Below are 18,916 nucleotides of genomic sequence, written 5' to 3' on the forward strand. Positions count from 1 at the left end.
AGTTCCTTCTATTAAAATGATAGGAACCAGAAGACAGGATATGTTCTCAGTTAATGCCCCTCAATCATGGAATCTTCTACCCCAACACATCAGAGAACTAAAAGACCTAACTCAATTTAAAAAAATGCTAAAAACTTTTCTTTTCAAAGATGCGTATGGTTATTATGAGCAGTAAAAATTGGACATTCTTATTTACATTTTCGGTTTTTCTCTTTTTTAAAAAAACAAAAAAAAAAAAAAAAAAAAAATAACAGCCATCTTTTACCCACCTTTTGTTTTTTCCTTTTATGTTTATTCCTCTCCTCTATCAAAATTGTAACTATTTCCCTATTTATCCTCACATGTCTTCTATGTTTTACCCTCACATTATTGTGAATATAGGTTTTTTTGAGTAGTTTGCAAAGTATGTTTCTTGTCTACACAACAAATTTGTTTTTTATGTCATTTTTAATATTGTACTTGTTTCATTTATTAATACATGTTATTTTTATTGTACATCGCCTAGCAAATTTATAGGCAATTCATCAAGACTTAATAAACTTGAAACTTGAAACTTGACAACCAACATACCGGAACCTGAACAAATCTTCAATGGAAATCAAGCTCAAAAGTTAACATCCATGGAAGTGAGCCTTGATGATGTGCGCAGGCAGATAGAAAAACTAAAAACTGACAAATCCCCCGGTCCGGATGGAATCCATCCAAGGGTTCTGAAGGAACTAAAGGAAGAAATAGCAGAACTACTACCGCAAATTTGCAACCTATCTCTGAAAACAGGTGTGATCACGGAGGACTGGAAGATAGCCAACGTTACGCCCATCTTTATAAAGGGATTAAGAGGTGACCCGGGAAACTACAGACCAGTGAGTCTGACCTCGGTTCCGGGGAAAATGGCGGAAGCACTGATAAAAGAAAACATCGATGAACATTTTGAAAAAAATGAACTTCTGATAACCAGCCAACATGGTTTCTGCAGGGGGAGATCGTGCCTGACTAACTTATTGCACTTCTTCGAGGGAATTAACAAACAGATGGACGGAGGAGACCCCATAGACATCATATACCTAGATTTCCAGAAAGCCTTTGACAAGGTGCCTCATGAACGTCTACTCCAGAAACTGAAGAACCATGGGGTGGACGGAGACGTGCATAGATGGATCAGAAACTGGTTAGAGGGTAGGAAACAGAGGGTAGGGGTGAAGGGCCACTACTCAGACTGGAGAAAGGTCACGAGTGGTGTTCCGCAGGGCTCGGTGCTCGGGCCGCTGCTTTTTAATATATTCATAAATGATCTAGAAACAGGGACGAAGTGTGAGATAATAAAATTTGCGTAAGACACCAAACTATTTAGTGGAGCTCGGACAAAGGAGGACTGCGAAGAATTGCAAAGGGACTTGGCAGAGAGATGGCAGATGAAGTTCAATGTTGAGAAGTGTAAAGTATTGCATGTGGGAAGCAGAAACCCGAGGTACAATTATACGATGGGAGGGATGTTATTGACTGAGAGTACCCAAGAAAGGGACTTGGGGGTAATGGTGGACATGACAATGAAGCCGACGGCACAGTGCGCAGCGGCCGCTAAGAGAGCGAATAGAATACTAGGTATAATCAAGAAGGGTATTAAAACCAGAATGAAAGAAGTTATCCTGCCGCTGTACCGGGCAATGGTGCGTCCGCATCTTGAGTACTGCGTCCAGTATTGGTAGCCGTACCTTAAGAAGGATATGGTGTTACTCGAGAGAGTTCAGAGGAGAGCGACACGGCTGATTAAGGGGATGGAAAGCCTTTCATACGCTGAGAGATTGGAAAAACTGGGACTCTTTTCCCTGGAGAAGAGAAGACTTAGAGGGGATATGATAGAGACTTACAAGATCATGAAGGGCATGGAAAGAGTAGAGAGAGACAGATTCTTCAAACTTTCATAAAATAAAAAAACAAGAGGGCATTCGGAAAAGTTGAAAGGGGACAGATTCAAAACGAATGCTAGGAAGATTTTCTTTACATAACGTGTGGTGGACACCTGGAATGCACTTCCAGAGGACGTTATAGGGCAGAGTACGGTTCTGGGGTTTAAGAAAGGATTGGACAAATTCCTGCTGGAAAAAGGGGATAGAGGAATATAGATAGAGGTTTACTGCACAGGTCCTGGACCTGTTGGGCCGCCGCGTGAGCGGACTGCTGGGCGCGATGAACCTCAGGTCTGACCCAGCGGAGGCATTTCTTATGTTCTTATGTTCTTAACTGAAAGGGACCATAGCTGAACTACTTCAACTAATAGCCATTCTGTCAATCGAATCGGGAAAGATTCCGGAGGACTGGAAGGTGGCGGAATGTTACGCCGATCTTCAAAAAAGGTTTGAGGGGAGACCCAGGAAACTACAGACCAGTGAGTCTGACCTCGGTATCGGGAAAAATGGTAGAAGCACTGATAAAGGACCGCATCATTGATCACCATGATGGACATGGTCTGATGAGGATCAGCCAGCACGGTTTCAGCAAAGGCAGATCTTGTTTGACAAACTTGCTGCACTTCTTCGAGGGAGTAAACAGGCAGAAGACAAGGGTGACCCGGTCGACATTGTATATCTGGACTTTCAGCGGGAGACAGCGTATCCAGATTGTTCCCGAAGAGAGGCAGCGTGGGAGCGCTGCTCCGCCCCTCTCCCTGACCGAAAGGGAACATCTAAAAGAGCACAGCAGCCAGCCGGGCCCCCTTTCAGGCCACCAGCGGGAGACAGCGTATCCAGATTGTTCCCGAAGAGAGGCAGCGTGGGAGCCCTGCTCCGCCCCTCTCCCTGACCGAAAGGGAACATCTAAAAGAGCACAGCAGCCAGCCGGGCCCCCTTTCAGGCCACCAGCGGGAGACAGCGTATCCAGATTGTTCCCGAAGAGAGGCAGCGTGGGAGCCCTGCTCCGCCCCTCTCCCTGACCGAAAGGGAACATCTAAAAGAGCACAGCAGCCAGCCGGGCCCCCTTTCAGGCCACCAGCGGGAGACAGCGTATCCAGATTGTTCCCGAAGAGAGGCAGCGTGGGAGCCCTGCTCCGCCCCTCTCCCTGACCGAAAGGGAACATCTAAAAGAGCACAGCAGCCAGCTGGGCCCCCTTTCAGGCCACCAGCGGGAGACAGCGTATCCAGATTGTTCCCGAAGAGAGGCAGCGTGGGAGCCCTGCTCCGCCCCTCTCCCTGACCGAAAGGGAACATCTAAAAGAACACAGCAGCCAGCCTGGCCCCCTTTCAGGCCACCAGCGGGAGACAGCGTATTCAGATTGTTCCCAAAGAGAGGCAGCGTGGGAGCCCTGCTCCGCCCCTCTCCCTGACCGAAAGGGAACATTTAAAAGAGCACAGCAGCCAGCCGGGCCCCCTTTCAGGACACCAGCGGGAGACAGCGTATCCAGATTGTTCCCGAAGAGAGGCAGCGTGGGAGCCCTGCTCCGCCCCTCTCCCTGACCGAAAGGGAACATTTAAAAGAGCACAGCAGCCAGCCGGGCCCCCTTTCAGGCCACCAGCGGGAGACAGCGTATCCAGATTGTTCCCGAAGAGAGGCAGCGTGGGAGCCCTGCTCCGCCCCTCTCCCTGACCGAAAGGGAACATTTAAAAGAGCACAGCGCCTTAGTGCGCGCCTTTGTGAAGCGCCTGCAGTGACGACAGTTGGATTCTGAAGCTAACAAAATAACAGGCTCCAATCAGAAGGAGCACACCAGCACTTTACGAGAGCGATGGAGGACCCAGGATCCCAGAGGTACTTTCCGGTATACTGCACAGAGTGCAATATGTACGACTACCTCCCCTTGGGAAGGCGGGAGTACATATGCAGTCGGTGTCAGGAACTGGAAAGCCTGAGGATGGAGGTCGGCAGATTGAGGGTCAGGGTCCAGGAACTGGAGGGACTGTGCACCACAGAGGAGACGAGCTGGTCAACCCAGAACACAGACGGAGCAGGCCCCATTGTGGGCCAGGTGAGGGACCTCGAGAGATTCATCGAGGAGGCCTATAGGAAGGTGGAGGAACGGGACCAGCAGCTGCACAGACGGATGTCGGCAGACGAGACCCAGGATCCACAAGGCGACACCGGGGAAGGACCTAGCAGAGGAACCACGCAAGAGGAGGAGACCTCGACTCACCGGGACCCCGAGGGAGAGACACCGCACTACACCAAGGACACGGACCTGAGGCAGAGGAGGTTGCTGAGGAAAGGGAAGTCTACTATTGTGGTGGGAGACTCGATCTTGAGAGAGGTAGACAGTCACGTAGCAGGAGGAAGGGAGGACCGGCTAGTGACTTGTCTCCCAGGGGCCAAGACACGAGACATCACTGATAGGATCGAGAGGATCCTGGACGGAGCAGAGACAGAGGAGAATGCGGTAATAATCCACGTCGGAACGAATGATGTGAGCCGGAGGAACTTCAGCATGGCCAAACTGACTGACCAGTTCAGGGTCCTGGGACGAAAGCTGAAGCGGAGCACAAGGATGATAGCATTCTCGGAGATCCTGCCTGTACCGAGAGCAGATGCAAAGAGGCAGGCAGACCTCCAGGCTGTGAATGCATGGTTGAGGAGATGGTGCCAGGAGGAGGGCTTCCACTTTGTGAGGAACTGGACGTCCTTCTGGCGAAAGAGCAAGCTCTACCGGCGGGACGGCCTGCACCTGAGCACAGCGGGAACTAGACTACTGGCAGCCAATGTGAGGAAGGAGATCGAGAGGGCTTTAAACTGAGGAGAGGGGGAAAGCCGACAGCTGATCTGATGTTGACGCTTCGGACAACAGTATCCAGAACAGATGCTGAACGGGCTGACTGCAGGGAGGAAGCAGAGGGACCGGAGGATCTTATGATCAGACAGCGAGGGAAACATCAGGTAAAGGGAGCTTGCTGGGAGAAGACTAAGGGGCATGGAGACACAGGGGGACTGGGTGGCATGAGGGCGAAAGCTGAGGGCAATATAGAGGTACCACAAGGCGAGGGGGATCAAACAGAGGCTCAAGGGATGATAGCCCAGGAGGGGGCCGGTAGGGCTAGAAAACCCAGAGGAAAAGCGGGGAAGTGGGGTGGCGGGAATGTGGGGAAGCTGAAAGCTAAGAGGGTAAAGGCTGAGGGCAAAGCAGAAGCACAGGGAACGGGAGAACTGCCCGAAATCCAAGGGCAGATGGCCCAGGTAAATGCAGAGGTGGAGGAAAAACGACGGGACCTACGGGACCTGCAGTGCTTATACGCAAATGCAAGAAGCCTCATGGCCAAGATGGGTGAACTAGAAGTCGTGGCCAAGGGGGAGGACCTAGATATAATTGGAATTGCAGAAACCTGGTGGACAGAGGAAAATCAATGGGATGTGGCGCTGCTGGGGTACAAGCTCTACAGGAGGGACAGGACCCACAAGAAGGGGGGAGACATAGCACTATATATAAAGGACTCTATCCACTCGGTCGGGATGGATATGGCAACGAAGGCTGAGGGGCTGGAATCGCTATGGGTCAAATTGCCGGGAAACAAGGGTGCAGGCATAAAACTGGGGCTGTACTATCGCCCACCTGGTACGCCAGAAGGAGTCGGACACGACTTGGAAGCGAAACTGAAACAGGAATGCAGGACTGGAAGTGTAACAGTGATGGTGGACTTCAACTACCCGGGAATAGACTGGAGTACGGGTCACTCCAACTGCACTAGGGAAACAGGATTTGTAGAAGCTGTGAGGGACTGCTTCATGGAGCAACTAGTCAAAGAACCGACGTGAGGGGGTGCTACTCTTGACCTCATCCTAAACGGATTAGGGGAGCCTGCAAGAGGGGTAGAAGTGGGAAGACCACTAGGCAACAGTGATCACAACGCGATCAGATTCACATTAGAAAGGGGGACACCCATAGTAAGGAGGATCGCAACAACTGCGCTCAACTTCAAGAAAGGGAACTATGTTGCTATGAGGGAAATGGTGGGGAGGAAGCTCAAAAACATCTTTAGGATGGAGACTGTGGGAAGCGCCTGGACCCTATTCAGGGACACCCTGCAGGAAGCACAAAAAATGTACGTCCCCAGTTTCAGGAAAGGCTGCAAGAACAAGCGATCAAAGGACCCGGTTTGGATGTCAACTGAAGTAAAGAGGGCAATAAATGACAAAAAAGTATCCTTCCGGAGATGGAAAAAGGACCCAACAGAGGAAAATCACCAGGCGCACAGAAAATGCCAAAAGGAATGCCACCGAGAGGTTAGAAAAGCGAAAGGGGAATATGAAGAGGGGCTGGCCAGGGAGGCGAAAAACTTCAAGGCATTCTTCAGTTACGTAAAGGGGAAGCGACCAGCGAGAGAGGAGGTGGGGCCGTTGGACGATGGGGATAGGAAGGGAGTGATTAAGGAGGATAAAGAGGTAGCTGAAAGGTTGAACACGTTCTTCTCGTCGGTTTTCACGAGCAAAGACACATCTAATATACCGGACTCAGAGGAGCTCATGAGTGGGGAACAAGACGAAAAATTGGAGCACATAGAGGTAAGTAAGGAGGATGTCCTCAAACAGATAGACAGGTTAAAATGTGGTAAATCACCGGGCCCGGACGGGATCCACCCAAGGGTTCTGAAGGAACTAAGACAAGAAATAGCGGGCACAATCCAGCATGTTTGCAACCTATCCTTGAAAACTGGTGAGGTACCAGAGGACTGGAAATTGGCGAATGTCACACCTATATTCAAGAAGGGATCGAGGGGTGACCCCGGGAACTACATGTCGGTGAGCCTGACTTCAATTATAGGGAAGATGGTGGAAGCTATGATCAAGGACGGCATTTGCGAGCACATCGAGAGGAATGGCCTACTGAGAACAAGCCAGCACGGATTCTGTAAGGGAAGATCGTGCCTAACGAACCTTCTGTACTTCTTTGAGGGAATAAGCAGTCGGGTGGACAATGGGGAACCCATAGACATCATTTACCTCGATTTTCAAAAGGCTTTCGACAAGGTGCCACATGAAAGGCTGCTTAGGAAGCTGTGGAACCACGGGGTGGGAGGGGATGTCCACAGATGGATCAAGTACTGGTTGTCGGGTAGACTGCAGAGGGTCGGAGTGAAGGACCAATATTCTGACTGGCGGGGAGTCACAAGCGGTGTGCCACAGGGATCGGTGCTGGGGCCGTTACTCTTCAACATATTTATCAATGACCTGGAAAAGGAGGCAAAGTGCGAGGTTATAAAATTTGAAGACGATACCAAATTGTGCGGCAGAGTTAGGTCCAGGGAGGAGTGTGAGGACCTGCAAAGGGACCTGGACAAGCTGGAAGACTGGGCAAAGAAATGGCAAATGCGCTTTAACGTGGAAAAATGCAAGGTCATGCATATAGGGAAAAAGAACCCGTTGTTCAACTACAAATTGGGGGGGGCATTGTTGGGAGACAGCAGACTTGAGAGAGACTTGGGTGTGCTGGTGGATGCATCACTGAAGCCATCTGCACAGTGCACACCAGCCTCGAAAAAGCCAACAGGATGTTGGGCATCATAAAGAGGGGCATAACAACCAGGATGCGGGAAGTCATCATGCCATTGTATCGAGCGATGGTGCGTCCACATCTGGAATACTGCGTTCAGTATTGGTCGCCGCACCTCAAGAAGGACATGGCGGTACTTGAGAGAGTCCAAAGGAGAGCAACGAAACTGGTAAAAGGGCTGGAACACTGCCCATACGCCGAGAGGTTGGATAGGCTGGGGCTCTTCTCTCTGGAAAAAAGGAGGCTCAGGGGAGATATGATAGAGACCTTCAAGATCATGAGGGGCATAGAGAGGGTGGATAGGGACAGATTCTTCAGACTGAAGGGGACAACAAGTACGAGGGGGCATTCGGAGAAACTGAAGGGAGATAGGTTCAAAACAAATGCAAGGAAGTTTTTTTTCACCCAAAGGGTCGTGGACACTTGGAATGCGCTACCGGAGGAAGTGATCAGGCAGAGTACGGTACAGGGATTCAAACAGGGATTGGACGGATTCCTGAGAGATAAAGGGATCGTGGGATACTGAAGGAGGAGCTGGGATGTAACACAAGTATAGAAAGCTAACCAGGTAATAAGTATAGAAACCCAACCAGGTCGTGCATGTGCAAGACCGGAGGGTTAGGACTTCGATGGGAAGATAGGACTTCAATGAGAAACCAAGGTGGCAAGGGAGCCCCTTCTGGTGATTCAGACAGGTCGTGACCTGTTTGGGCCGCCGCGGGAGCGGACTGACGGGCAGGATGGACCTATGGTCTGACCCGGCGGAGGCACTGCTTATGTTCTTATGTTCTTATGTCAAGGTTAGAAACATAGAAATATAGAAGATGGCAGAAAAGGGCTACAGCCCATTAAGTTTGCCCACTCTGCTTACCCACCCCCTGTCTATGCCCTAATGACCCAATTTTCTTATCTTGACCCTCGTAGGGATCCCACATGGGTATCCCATTTATTCTTAAAGTCTGGCACGCTGTCTGCCTCGATCACCTGCACTGGAAGCTTGTTCCAATGATCAACTACTCTCTCTGTGAAGAAATACTTTCTGGTGTCGCCATGAAATTTTTCGCCCCTGAGTTTGAGCGGGTGCCCTCTTGTGGCCGAGGGTCCATTGAGAAAGAAAATATCATCTTCCACTTCGACATGTCCCGTGAGGTACTTAAATGTTTCGATCATGTCTCCCCTCTCCCTACGTTCCTCAAGAGTGTAGAACTGCAATTTGTTCAGTCTCTCTTCATACGAGAGACCTTTGAGCCCTGAGATCATCCTGGTGGCCATCCGCTGAACCGATTCAATTCTGCGCACATCTTTACTGTAATGTGGCCTCCAGAATTGCACACAGTACTCCAGATGAGGTCTCACCATGGCCCTGTACAACGGCATTATGACTTCAGGCTTTCGGCTGACGAAACTTCTATTGATACAACCCAATATCTGCCTTGCCTTAGATGAAGCCTTCTCCACTTGATTGGCAGTTTTCATGTCTGCACTGATGATTACTCCTAAATCTCGTTCTGCTGAAGTCCTAGTTAAAGTTTCTCCTTTCAAGAAGTACGTCCTGCATGGATTTCCGCTTCCGAGGTGCATGACCTTACATTTCTTAGCATTGAAGCCTAGCTGCCAGGTTGAGGACCAACTTTCCAATGTAAGCAGGTCCTGCGCCCCATAATTCTGTAAACTGCATTCACTTACTATATTACATAGTTTGGCATCATTGGCGAATAGTGTTATTTTACCTTGAAGCCCTTGAGTCAGATCCCCTATGAATATGTTGAAAAGGAGTAGACCCCAGGACCGAGCCCTGCGGCACTCTACTGGTCACCTCTGATGTTTTAGAGAGGGTACCATTAACCATCACCCTCTGAAGTCTGCCACTCAGCCAATCATTGACCCATGCAGTTAGTATCTCTCCTAAACCCATCGATTCCATCTTGCTTAGCAGCCTGCAGTGTGGGACACTGTCAAAAGCTTTACTGAAGTCCAGGTACACGACATCCAAAGACTCTCCCAAGTCCAACTTTCTTGTTACCCAGTCAAAGAAGCTGATGAGATTGGATTGGCAGGACCTACCCGTGGTGAATCCATGCTGACTGGGATCCCGAAGATTCCCTTCATTCAAGATCGTGTCCAATTTGCTTTTAATTAGTGTTTCCATGAGTTTGCACACTATTGATGTGAGACTCACCGGTCTATAATTCGCAGCCTCTGCCCTGCAACCCTTTTTATGCAGAGGAACGACATTAGCTAATTTCCAGTCCAGGGGAACTTTCCCCTTATTTAGGGAGAGATTGAATAGCTCAGCCAACGGTTTCGCCAGGACATCGCTCAATTCTCTGAGCACTCTTGGGTGCAAATTGTCTGGTCTCATGGCTTTGTTCACCTTGAGTCTTGCCAGTTCACTGTAAACTTCACCTGGTGTGAACTCAAAATTCTGAAACGGGTCTTCTGTGCTTTGTGTTGCCTTCAACTGCGGACCGTGTCCCGGTGCCTCACAGGTGAAGACTGAGCAGAAGTATTCATTCAGTAGTTCGGCTTTATCGGAATCTGCTTCCACATAACTTCCGTCCGGTCTTCTAAGGCGTACTATCCCGCCTGTGTTCATTTTTCTGTCACTAATATACCTGAAGAAGGATTTGTCCCCCTTTTTAATGTTTTTTGCCAGAATTTCTTCCACTCGAAGTTTTGCCTCCCTAACTGCCATTTTGACCGCTGTAGACCTGGTCCTATATTCTACCTTTGCCTCTCTTTTCTCCGTGCACCTGTAGGAGAGAAACACTTTTTTCTTCTCCTTAATGAGGTGCGAGATCTCTGCGGTGAACCATTGGGGTTTATTGTTTCTTTGTCGTTTATTTACTGATTTTATGAAGCGGCTAGTTGCTTCATGTATGGTTGATTTCAATGTTACCCACTTAGCTTCTACATCATCGGTGTCCGCTTGGTCCTGCAGCGTCCGATGGACAAAATCTCCCATGCATGCGAAGTCTGTGCCCCGGATATTGAGTACCTTTGTTTTCGTGTTTGATCTAGGGAAGCCTTTCCTAAGGTTGAACCATACTATGTTGTGGTCGCTGGAGGCTAGTGTATCTCCTACTGAGACGCTTTCCCTGTTGGTGAGTACCAGGTCGAGGATTGCCTGGGCCCTAGTGGGCTCCGTTACCATTTGTTTGAGACATGCTCCCTTTATGGAGGTTAAGAGCCTCCTGCTACCGCTGGTTGTCGCTGAAAATGAGTTCCAGTCTGCATCAGGCATATTGAAGTCCCCTAGCAGTACAGCTTCTCCTCGTAGAGTGATATTCTCTATGTCTTCAATTAATTCTGCGTCCATGTCTTCCAGTTGTCTTGGGGGTCTGTATACCACACCTAGATACAGGCATTTTTCTCTGCCTCTTGCCAGGTTTACCCAGAGGGACTCCCCGGTGTACTTGACATCTGTGATCCTGGTGGTTTTGATGTCCTCTTTAATGTATTGAGCTTAAAGAGGACATCTGCATGAACGACTACTTCGGAAAATTGCAAGCCATGGAATCAAGGGTGAAATACTGACTGGAGCACAGGAAACAGAGAGTGGGAGGTAAATGGACAGTACTCGGACTGGAAGAGCATCACCAGTGGGGTGCCACAGGGCTCGGTGCTTGAACCCATGCTCTGCAACATCTTTATAAATGATCTGGACATAGGTACGACGAGTGAGGTGATTAAATTTGCGGACAATATGAAGTTATTCAGAGTAGTGAAGATGCAGGTGGATTGCGAAGAACTTCAACGTGACATAATCAGGCTCGAGGAATGGGCATCAACATGGCAGATGAGGTTCAATGTGGATAAGTGTGAAGTGATGCATGTTGGTAACAAAAATCTCATGCATGAATACAGGATGTCCGGGGCGGTACTTGGAGAGACCTCCCAGGAAAGGGACTTAGGAGTTGTGACAAACCTACTGCATCTCCAAGGTTTATCACAGGGAAATATAATAAATCATACAAACCCTGATGCAGAAGGGATGACAACCCTGTAACCAGTGAGGAAGACATGGAGACAGAACAAGAAAGCTTTGCTTTACCTAAAGTAGTGCCTAAGCAAAGGCAGAAATCTCTGCTCTCTCATTCATCTAGTACCTGGGAGACAGAAGGCAGGCAAGTAGTTTTCCCTGAGAGAAACGTTACAAGCAGAGGGAAGGAAATCCTCCCCCCCTCTGCAGCTACAGGGGAGTGGTTTCTTCCCTCAGCTTAAAGCGAGGCTCTGTAGAGAGCTAAGGACGGAAGAGGAAGGAACCAGGAGAGCCCTCGAGTCAGGAGGAGTGCAGAGGCAGGGAGCCCAGCATGAGGCTGTGCTTGCCTGGAAGCAGCCAGGGCAGCTTGCTGAGTCTGATTGGGACATGAAGGAGGAACAGGTTGGGAACTCTCCTTCAGAATCCTGTATGCCTGAGCCCATGGTGATTGAAGAGAGTAGTGTTCTGTTTGAAACACAGCCTGAACAAATGGAGATTGCATAAGAACTGTGAGTCCAAAGGGAAAGGTTCTTTTACCTTGCTGTTTCTCTGCTGTCTCACTGGTAAATGGGGAAATGTTATGGCAGGAGTTATAATAGTGGAAACTGCCATGTTTGCTTCATGATTGCATGGCTGGGTAAAGCAGAAGAGCCTATATGTTTCTGTACAAACCTTAGCTTAGCTAAAACAAACGCTGTGCAGAAAGACTCTGGAATTGCTCTGGTTTCATGTTACCAAACCTCCATGCATGCTTACAGCTGTTAGCTGATTACTATAGCAACCTGTGAAAGACAATTAACCCTGCATGCCTTAAACTCTGACTAGAAGACTACTCCATTGTTGCTTGATAAATATAGCTCAAGCTTATTGAATATTTCCCAGCTAGCTATTTTCAACTGGACATATTTAAAGCTGAAAGAACCTTGGACTTTGATGGCAGATAGCCCACACAATTATAAGACTCTGGTGAAGAGAAATACTAGGACTGTGATTTATTTGATAAGCCCAGAGCAAATTGAATTATGTTTTGTTTTGAAGAAGTCATTGATAGTGTATAAAGTTTCATGCCACCGGTGGAACCGGGATTGCATTGTGTTGCTGAGGCCAGTGGCCTAATAAAGCTCATAATTTTCACTAAAGCCATTCTGACTCATGGATTTTCTATAAAGGAACACACCCCGGCTGTGCTAGGTAGTAACCTAGGGGTATCCTATTTGAAAGGTTTCCCTACTTCAAAGGGGTTCATGCCAGAGTTTAAGTCATACGTCACTGCCAGGCTGCCTAAACCGCTCGGCATGATGGACTACCGGTCTGACCCAGCAGCGGCAATTCTTATGTTCTTATGTAAAATGGTCTAGTATGGGGAAATTTAAATTTTTTGATGTACAGTGGTATCTTGGTTTGCAAGCATAATTCGTTCCAGAAGCATGCTCGTAATGCAAAGCGCTTGTATATCAAAGCGAATTTCCCCATAGGAAGTAATGGAAACTCGGATGATTTGTTCCACATCCCCAAAACTGGCTGGTGTGAGGGATAAGTTGTGCGCGTAAGATGTGCACTGGTCATCCTTCTCTCCCTCTCCCAAACAGATTTTACTGCAGCCGCTGACTTTGGGGGGAGGGGGTCAGGGTGGGAAATCTGCTGAGCCGAGTCAGGACCCAAGCAGAATCACACTCATCAACATGCTTGCGTGTTGCACTTGCACGCATACATGCTCGTATATCGCGACAACAATCATTTTGTGAGTTAAAAATTACGGGAATGTTTTGCTCGTCTTACAAAACACTCACAAACCGCGTTGCTTGCAAACCGAGGTTTGATTGTACCAGCTATGAAGTCTAGACAGTGACCATTGTTACGAGTAGGATTGCATGGAAAAGTAGTAAAGTTGAGTTGCTCCAGTAGGTGTTTAAAGGTATGGGTTTTGGGGGTCGTCAAGTATGTCTAAATGTAAGTTTAAGTTTCCTAAAATTATCAAGTGACTGAAGGTTGTGGCATAATGAGCGATTAAACAATCTATCCTCTACCTTTTTCCAATTACCAGCGTGCTTGACTTTAAGAATAAATGGGAAATCTAGGTGGGATCCCTACGAAGGTCGAGTTAAGGAACTGGGTCATTAGCACACAGACTTAATGGGGTGGGTCGGTAGAGTGGGCAGACTTGATGGGCTATAGCCCTTTTCTGCCGTCATCTTTCTATGTTTAATAGTATTCCTAAATCTTTTCCCCTTCTCGACTCTTCATACTGCAGATCATATATTCTAAACCCTGGTCATTATTACTATCTAATAATGTTAATTACATTACATTACATTACATTAGGGATTTCTATTCCGCCATTTCCTTGCGGTTCAAGGCGGATTACAAAGGTTAATTTAAAAAAGACAGAATTACAATGATTAGCTAGAGAGGTAAGTTGTAGATCTTAAGAGCATTTAGAGGTCGTGTTGTTACTGAAAGAATTGATTTATATGAGTAGACCTCATTTCTCTTTGTCTTTCTGGGGCAATGAATCACTTTGTATCCCGGTGGACAGAGGTTAACTAGACCTGGAGAGTTATCATCAGGGATCCATGTTTCTGTTAAGCATGCTATCCCAAACTGGTATCTAGCTATCAGGACACTCAAAATCAAGGTCTTATTACAAGCTGATCATGCATTCACATATATACATTTTATTGGCGTGTATTCTTCTGAGGGTTATTGTGTGTTACATGTGATCCATTTTAAGTTCTTATAATCCCTTCTTTTTCGTTAGTAGAGCGGGGAGGGTTTCATATTTCTATTGCCTATAATCACTTTTGGAACTTCTAGTGTAAAGGTATCGTGTTGCTGGGACTAAAGTCTTCTTGAGACCTGAATGGAACTAGAAATCACTTGAGAGATTACAACTGGTCCATATTTGTCCAGTATTGCCAGTTTTCATTAAGAAGGATTGACTATCAGCAGCATCTTTAAACCACAAGCCCCTAAGTGCTGGTTTTGAGATTGAAGGATTGGGATTTTGTATTGAGTGTGCATTTTTATATTGTAGTTAAAGACAAGTTTATATTCAGGTACACTAAGCATTTTCCTGTCCCCAGAGGGCTTATAATCGCAATGGAAGGTTCAGGAGGAGGTACAGTGGGCTTCCCTGGTTTTTGGTCTGCTCTCACTTCCCTTCCCAAAACAGTAGTCAGACAGAGACTTGATTGTAAGAGTGTGCAGTAAAGATGCAGCGACTGTGGTCTGAGTTGGTATACACTGTACTCCTAGACCCAGTTGTCATATACCATTCAAAGGCCTGGGAGGACTGTTTCACTCTCTACGCCACATCTTTACGGTACACTGCTGTGATCAGCTTCTACTAGAAAAGGTCTGTTCAGATGGGGAGGATAAAGCAGGGAGCCTTCCAAGTATTAGATGATTAATAAATTCTGAGTTTTATTGACCTAATTCTTGCTTTGCTTTTAAGCCAGAGTTCTGGTTTAAATGTAACTGACGTATGCAAACCAATTATTTTTTGTTTGGCAGGATTTGAATTTCTGGAGGAGCTGCCATCATCCAAGTTCACTTTCGGAGGACGGACTGGAAACAGCGTTACAGTTCTGGTGTTTAAGAAAAATTCTCAGATGTTAGCAAAAATGCAATAAACTCATTTTGAAACTTGAATCATCTATAGGGAAGGCCTCAAACTGTGCAAAGAAAAGAGAACAAATAGAATGAAAAAAACACTGCATCAAGCATGGGCTGCTGGATTTTCACAAATTCTTTGAATTAAAGTTATATCTCTACTATTCTACGGTGTAATCTAGGACCTCAGGCATTTCATAAACTTGCACTTTTTCTGTATTTGGTCCTATCCTGAAATCAAATATTAAAGCTGGGGAGAGAAAAAAACCTCAGAAAATACTTTTTCATGAATAGAATAAAATGAATGCATGGAACAGCCTCCCAGTGGAGATGAAAACGTATTTGAATTTAAGAAAGCTTGTGAGAAGTACATAAGGGAGAGGAAGGGATAGTAGATGGTATAGAAATGCCCACCATTCAACCTCACAGTTAAACCCGTGAGGCACTGCTGTTTGCCATCTGTAAATCCAGGACTCTTCTTCCTTCCATAGCCAGGTTTTGAGGTTCCCTCCACGGTGCATGACAGGAGCCTCTAGTACCACAAATTGTAACTCATGCTCTGAGTGACCCATGTCCCGCCAGTGTTGATGGCAATCAGCAGTGCAGACAGAGGGAGTGGTTCCATGTGCAAGCTGTCTTCATCTTGAATCCCTCATGAAGGAAGTAAAGGAACAGAGAGAGGAAGTCGCAAGAATGAGCTCCGAAGTCTCAATGCATGGTGGAAATGATGGTGCAGGGATGAGGGATTTAGATTTGTTAGGAAATGGGCAACCTTCTAGGAAAGGGAGAACTTGTTCTGATAGGATGGACTCCACCTTAACTTTGCTAACGTTTAAAAAGGAGATAAAGCAGTTTTTAAACTGAGATGTGGGGGGAAAGCCGACAGTCGCCCAGGAGCGGATGGTTTGGTGTGAGGTATCCTTGGAGGATACTATTGAAACATGATATTTAGAGAGTCCCAGTAGAGAGGTTCCAATAATGGTGAAAGAAAGCCAGGAGGGTTTAAGAGGAAGGCAGAGTAAAAGACTCAAATTTTCCATCTTCTCAAGTGTCTGTATGCAAATGCTAGAAGCCTAAAAAATAAAATAGGAGAGTTAGAGTATATAGCACTGAAGATGAATTAGATATAATAGGCATCTCGTAGAGCTGGTGGAAGGAGGACAATCAATGGGACACTGTGTTACCTGGGCACAAATTATATCGCAAGGATAGAGTAGATCAACTTGGAGGGGGGTTTGCGCTATATGTAAAAGAGAGAATTGAATCAAATAAAATAAACATTCTGCATGACATAGACAGCAGTGTGGAATCCTTGTAGATAGAAATTCCATAAAATGTTAATTATGAAACTTTACTTTAAAAATAGGTTGATAAAATTTTGTGGCGATTTGGTCTGAATTTTTCCTGATGTCTCAAGAGCTATGCAACTAAGAAGGAAATAATTTTTGAAATTAAGAACTAGAGTCTTAGCTCATGAGGCATCTTTTTACCTTAAATTCCCATGTAAATGTCTTGTTAAATTACAATACTCTCTCACTCAAAAGTAGTAGTGACCGTACTCAAACACCGTACTAGGCCAACAATGAAACTAAGAAGTCTCACTAGCTCACTAGCAGAGACGAAGACTAAATTTCTCAAGAGCCCACAGTCAACTACTAGAGCTAGTCATGGTTGTTAAACCGTTACTAGGGCTATCATCGAATATTGTCTTATTTTCTCTGTGAGCCTTTTTGTTAGTTATAAAATTGATACTTTAATTTAAATACTTATTTTTATGTTATATTTGGTTATTATTCTATTAAATGTGCTGAAAACGTGTGGTACTTAGCTCAAAATCAAGAGCAGACAAACGCCCACACCCGGTTCGATGGAAGATCTCCGTTTCGCCCATATAGATTTACCAAGGGCTTCTTCAGAGCAGCAAATTGTTCAGCAGCACTTCTACAAAGAGAACAAATAAACATCTTCATTTCAATTACATCATTTTGTAATAGCTTAAAACTTCTTGGTAAATATGTCCTTAGAAAATACATCTTGAAACCCCACCTTTCTTGGTTTTAGTAAAAACACTGCAAGTTGAAATGATATTGGAGTGGTAAAAAATGCTTTACTTACAAATTCGGAGCTATGCTAGATTCTATTTGCCAAGCTACGGGCTATACCGGTTCTCCCCACTGTCTTATTAGGAGGAAAGTAGCTATGAAACCCGCCGCGACCTTCAACATTTAAAGATCGCTGGCAGCGTCTGATGTCATATCGGGACCTTTTGATATCCTTTCAGAAAACTCTTTCAAAACGAATTAAATTTAAATGTGATAAATAAAGGAAAGGTTTTACTCCCTTAATTAAAAAAGACTTGCCAATTTAGTGATATATTGAGACCTTTGGGTTGTACTCTATGGAGCCTATCTATCCATTTTTGTTCCATTTGAAGTAATTTTTCCCCCCTATCCCCTCCTGTGCATGATTCCGGAACTTGATCAATGACCATACATGTCAGTTGTTGAAAAGTATGGTGGTAAGCTAAACAATGTGCTACTAAAGGAGCCTCTCTTCTCTGCAAATGTAAGCATGATTTATGCTCAGACATGCGTACTCTAAATTGTCTTGTGGTTTTCCCTATATAGATTTTAAAACAGGGACATTTGATCATATAAACCACGTGGTCAGACCTGCACGATGTTTTGTATCTTAAAGTATATACTCTATGATTCAACGGGTTTTCGAATGAAGACCCTTGAATTGTCAATAGACAGATTTGACAACTGCCACAACTAGAGTGATTACCATGGGAACTCTCCCACGGAATATATACATCTGGTTTAAGACTTAAATGTTCTTTAAGGTTGCGAGACCTAGTGTAAGCCAGACGCAAATGGACATCTTCAAAACATGGACATCCCTGTAGCATTCTCCAATGATTGTGAATAATATTGGATAATTGTTGAGACTGAGTGTTATGTCTAAGGACACAAGTCATCAGCTGTTCTTTATTGTCCTGTGATGTTCTTTGGTTACTATCCTGATGTAATAGCCATTCTTGATGGTTATTTTTCGCCCTTCGATAACAGGTTTTTAAAACCTTTTTCGGGTAGCCTCTATCGGATAAAGACTTAGAAAGTTGTTTGGCTGAAGACTTAAAGTCCTGGGTATGGGAACAGATCCTCCGGTATCTTAGAAATTGGGAAAAAGGTAAACTGTCTTTGAGCATTGCAGGATGACAACTGCTATATTCCAATAGACTGAAGGTATCTGTTGGTTTTATATATAATTTGGTTTCCAATTTCCTTTGCTGTATGGAAACCCATGTATCCAAAAAATTAATGCCTACCGCGGATTGCTGCATAGTGAACTGTATATGGGTATCCCTTGTATTGACCCATTCAAAGAACAATTTAAGTTGTTGGTTTGAGCCTTTCCATAACAGAAAAACATCGTCAATGTATCTTTTCCACCCAATGATGTTATTAACCCATTGATTATTACATTACATTACATTAGGGATTTCTATTCCGCCATTACCTTGCGGTTCAAGGCGGCTTACAAAAGATTTATAAACGGGGTTACAATGGAGGAACCGATGATAAATTAGAGTGGTAAATAGATAATTTCGGGGCAAGGATAAATATAGTTTATAGGAAGTGTGTAAATGGAGGTTACATTAGTAGCATAGTTGTTATTGCTGGTGTAGTGAGGGTAGATTTTTTGTCTATTTTGGCGTTGTTAATAGTAGGTGGAGTTAGGGCTGATTTAGGAATTTCTTAAAAAGTATTATTTTTATTTCTTTTCTGAATGTCTTATAGTCTGATGTGGTCATCAACAGGTTGGAGATCCGGATATCCAGTTTTGCGGCTTGA

At 45.7% G+C, this 18,916-nt stretch overlaps 1 protein-coding gene across 3 annotated transcripts in view; it reads left to right on the plus strand.

The window, feature by feature from the left end:
* Positions 1 to 15,126, plus strand: part of EEF1AKMT2 (EEF1A lysine methyltransferase 2) — a 117,481-nt gene extending 102,355 nt beyond the window's left edge. For 2 of the 3 annotated variants that reach the window (XM_033943015.1, XM_033943016.1), the window contains one exon: positions 14,961 to 15,126. In XM_033943015.1, the coding sequence (XP_033798906.1) occupies positions 14,961 to 15,079 (119 nt within the window). In that variant the 3' untranslated portion in view covers positions 15,080 to 15,126. The remainder of the gene's footprint in view (positions 1 to 14,960) is intronic. The other variant, XR_004539299.1, reaches the window with a different exon arrangement.
* The last annotated feature ends 3,790 nt before the right edge of the window (positions 15,127 to 18,916 follow it).

The sequence above is a fragment of the Geotrypetes seraphini genome, chromosome 4, assembly GCF_902459505.1.
Source record: "Geotrypetes seraphini chromosome 4, aGeoSer1.1, whole genome shotgun sequence".
Lineage (NCBI taxonomy): Eukaryota > Metazoa > Chordata > Amphibia > Gymnophiona > Dermophiidae > Geotrypetes > Geotrypetes seraphini.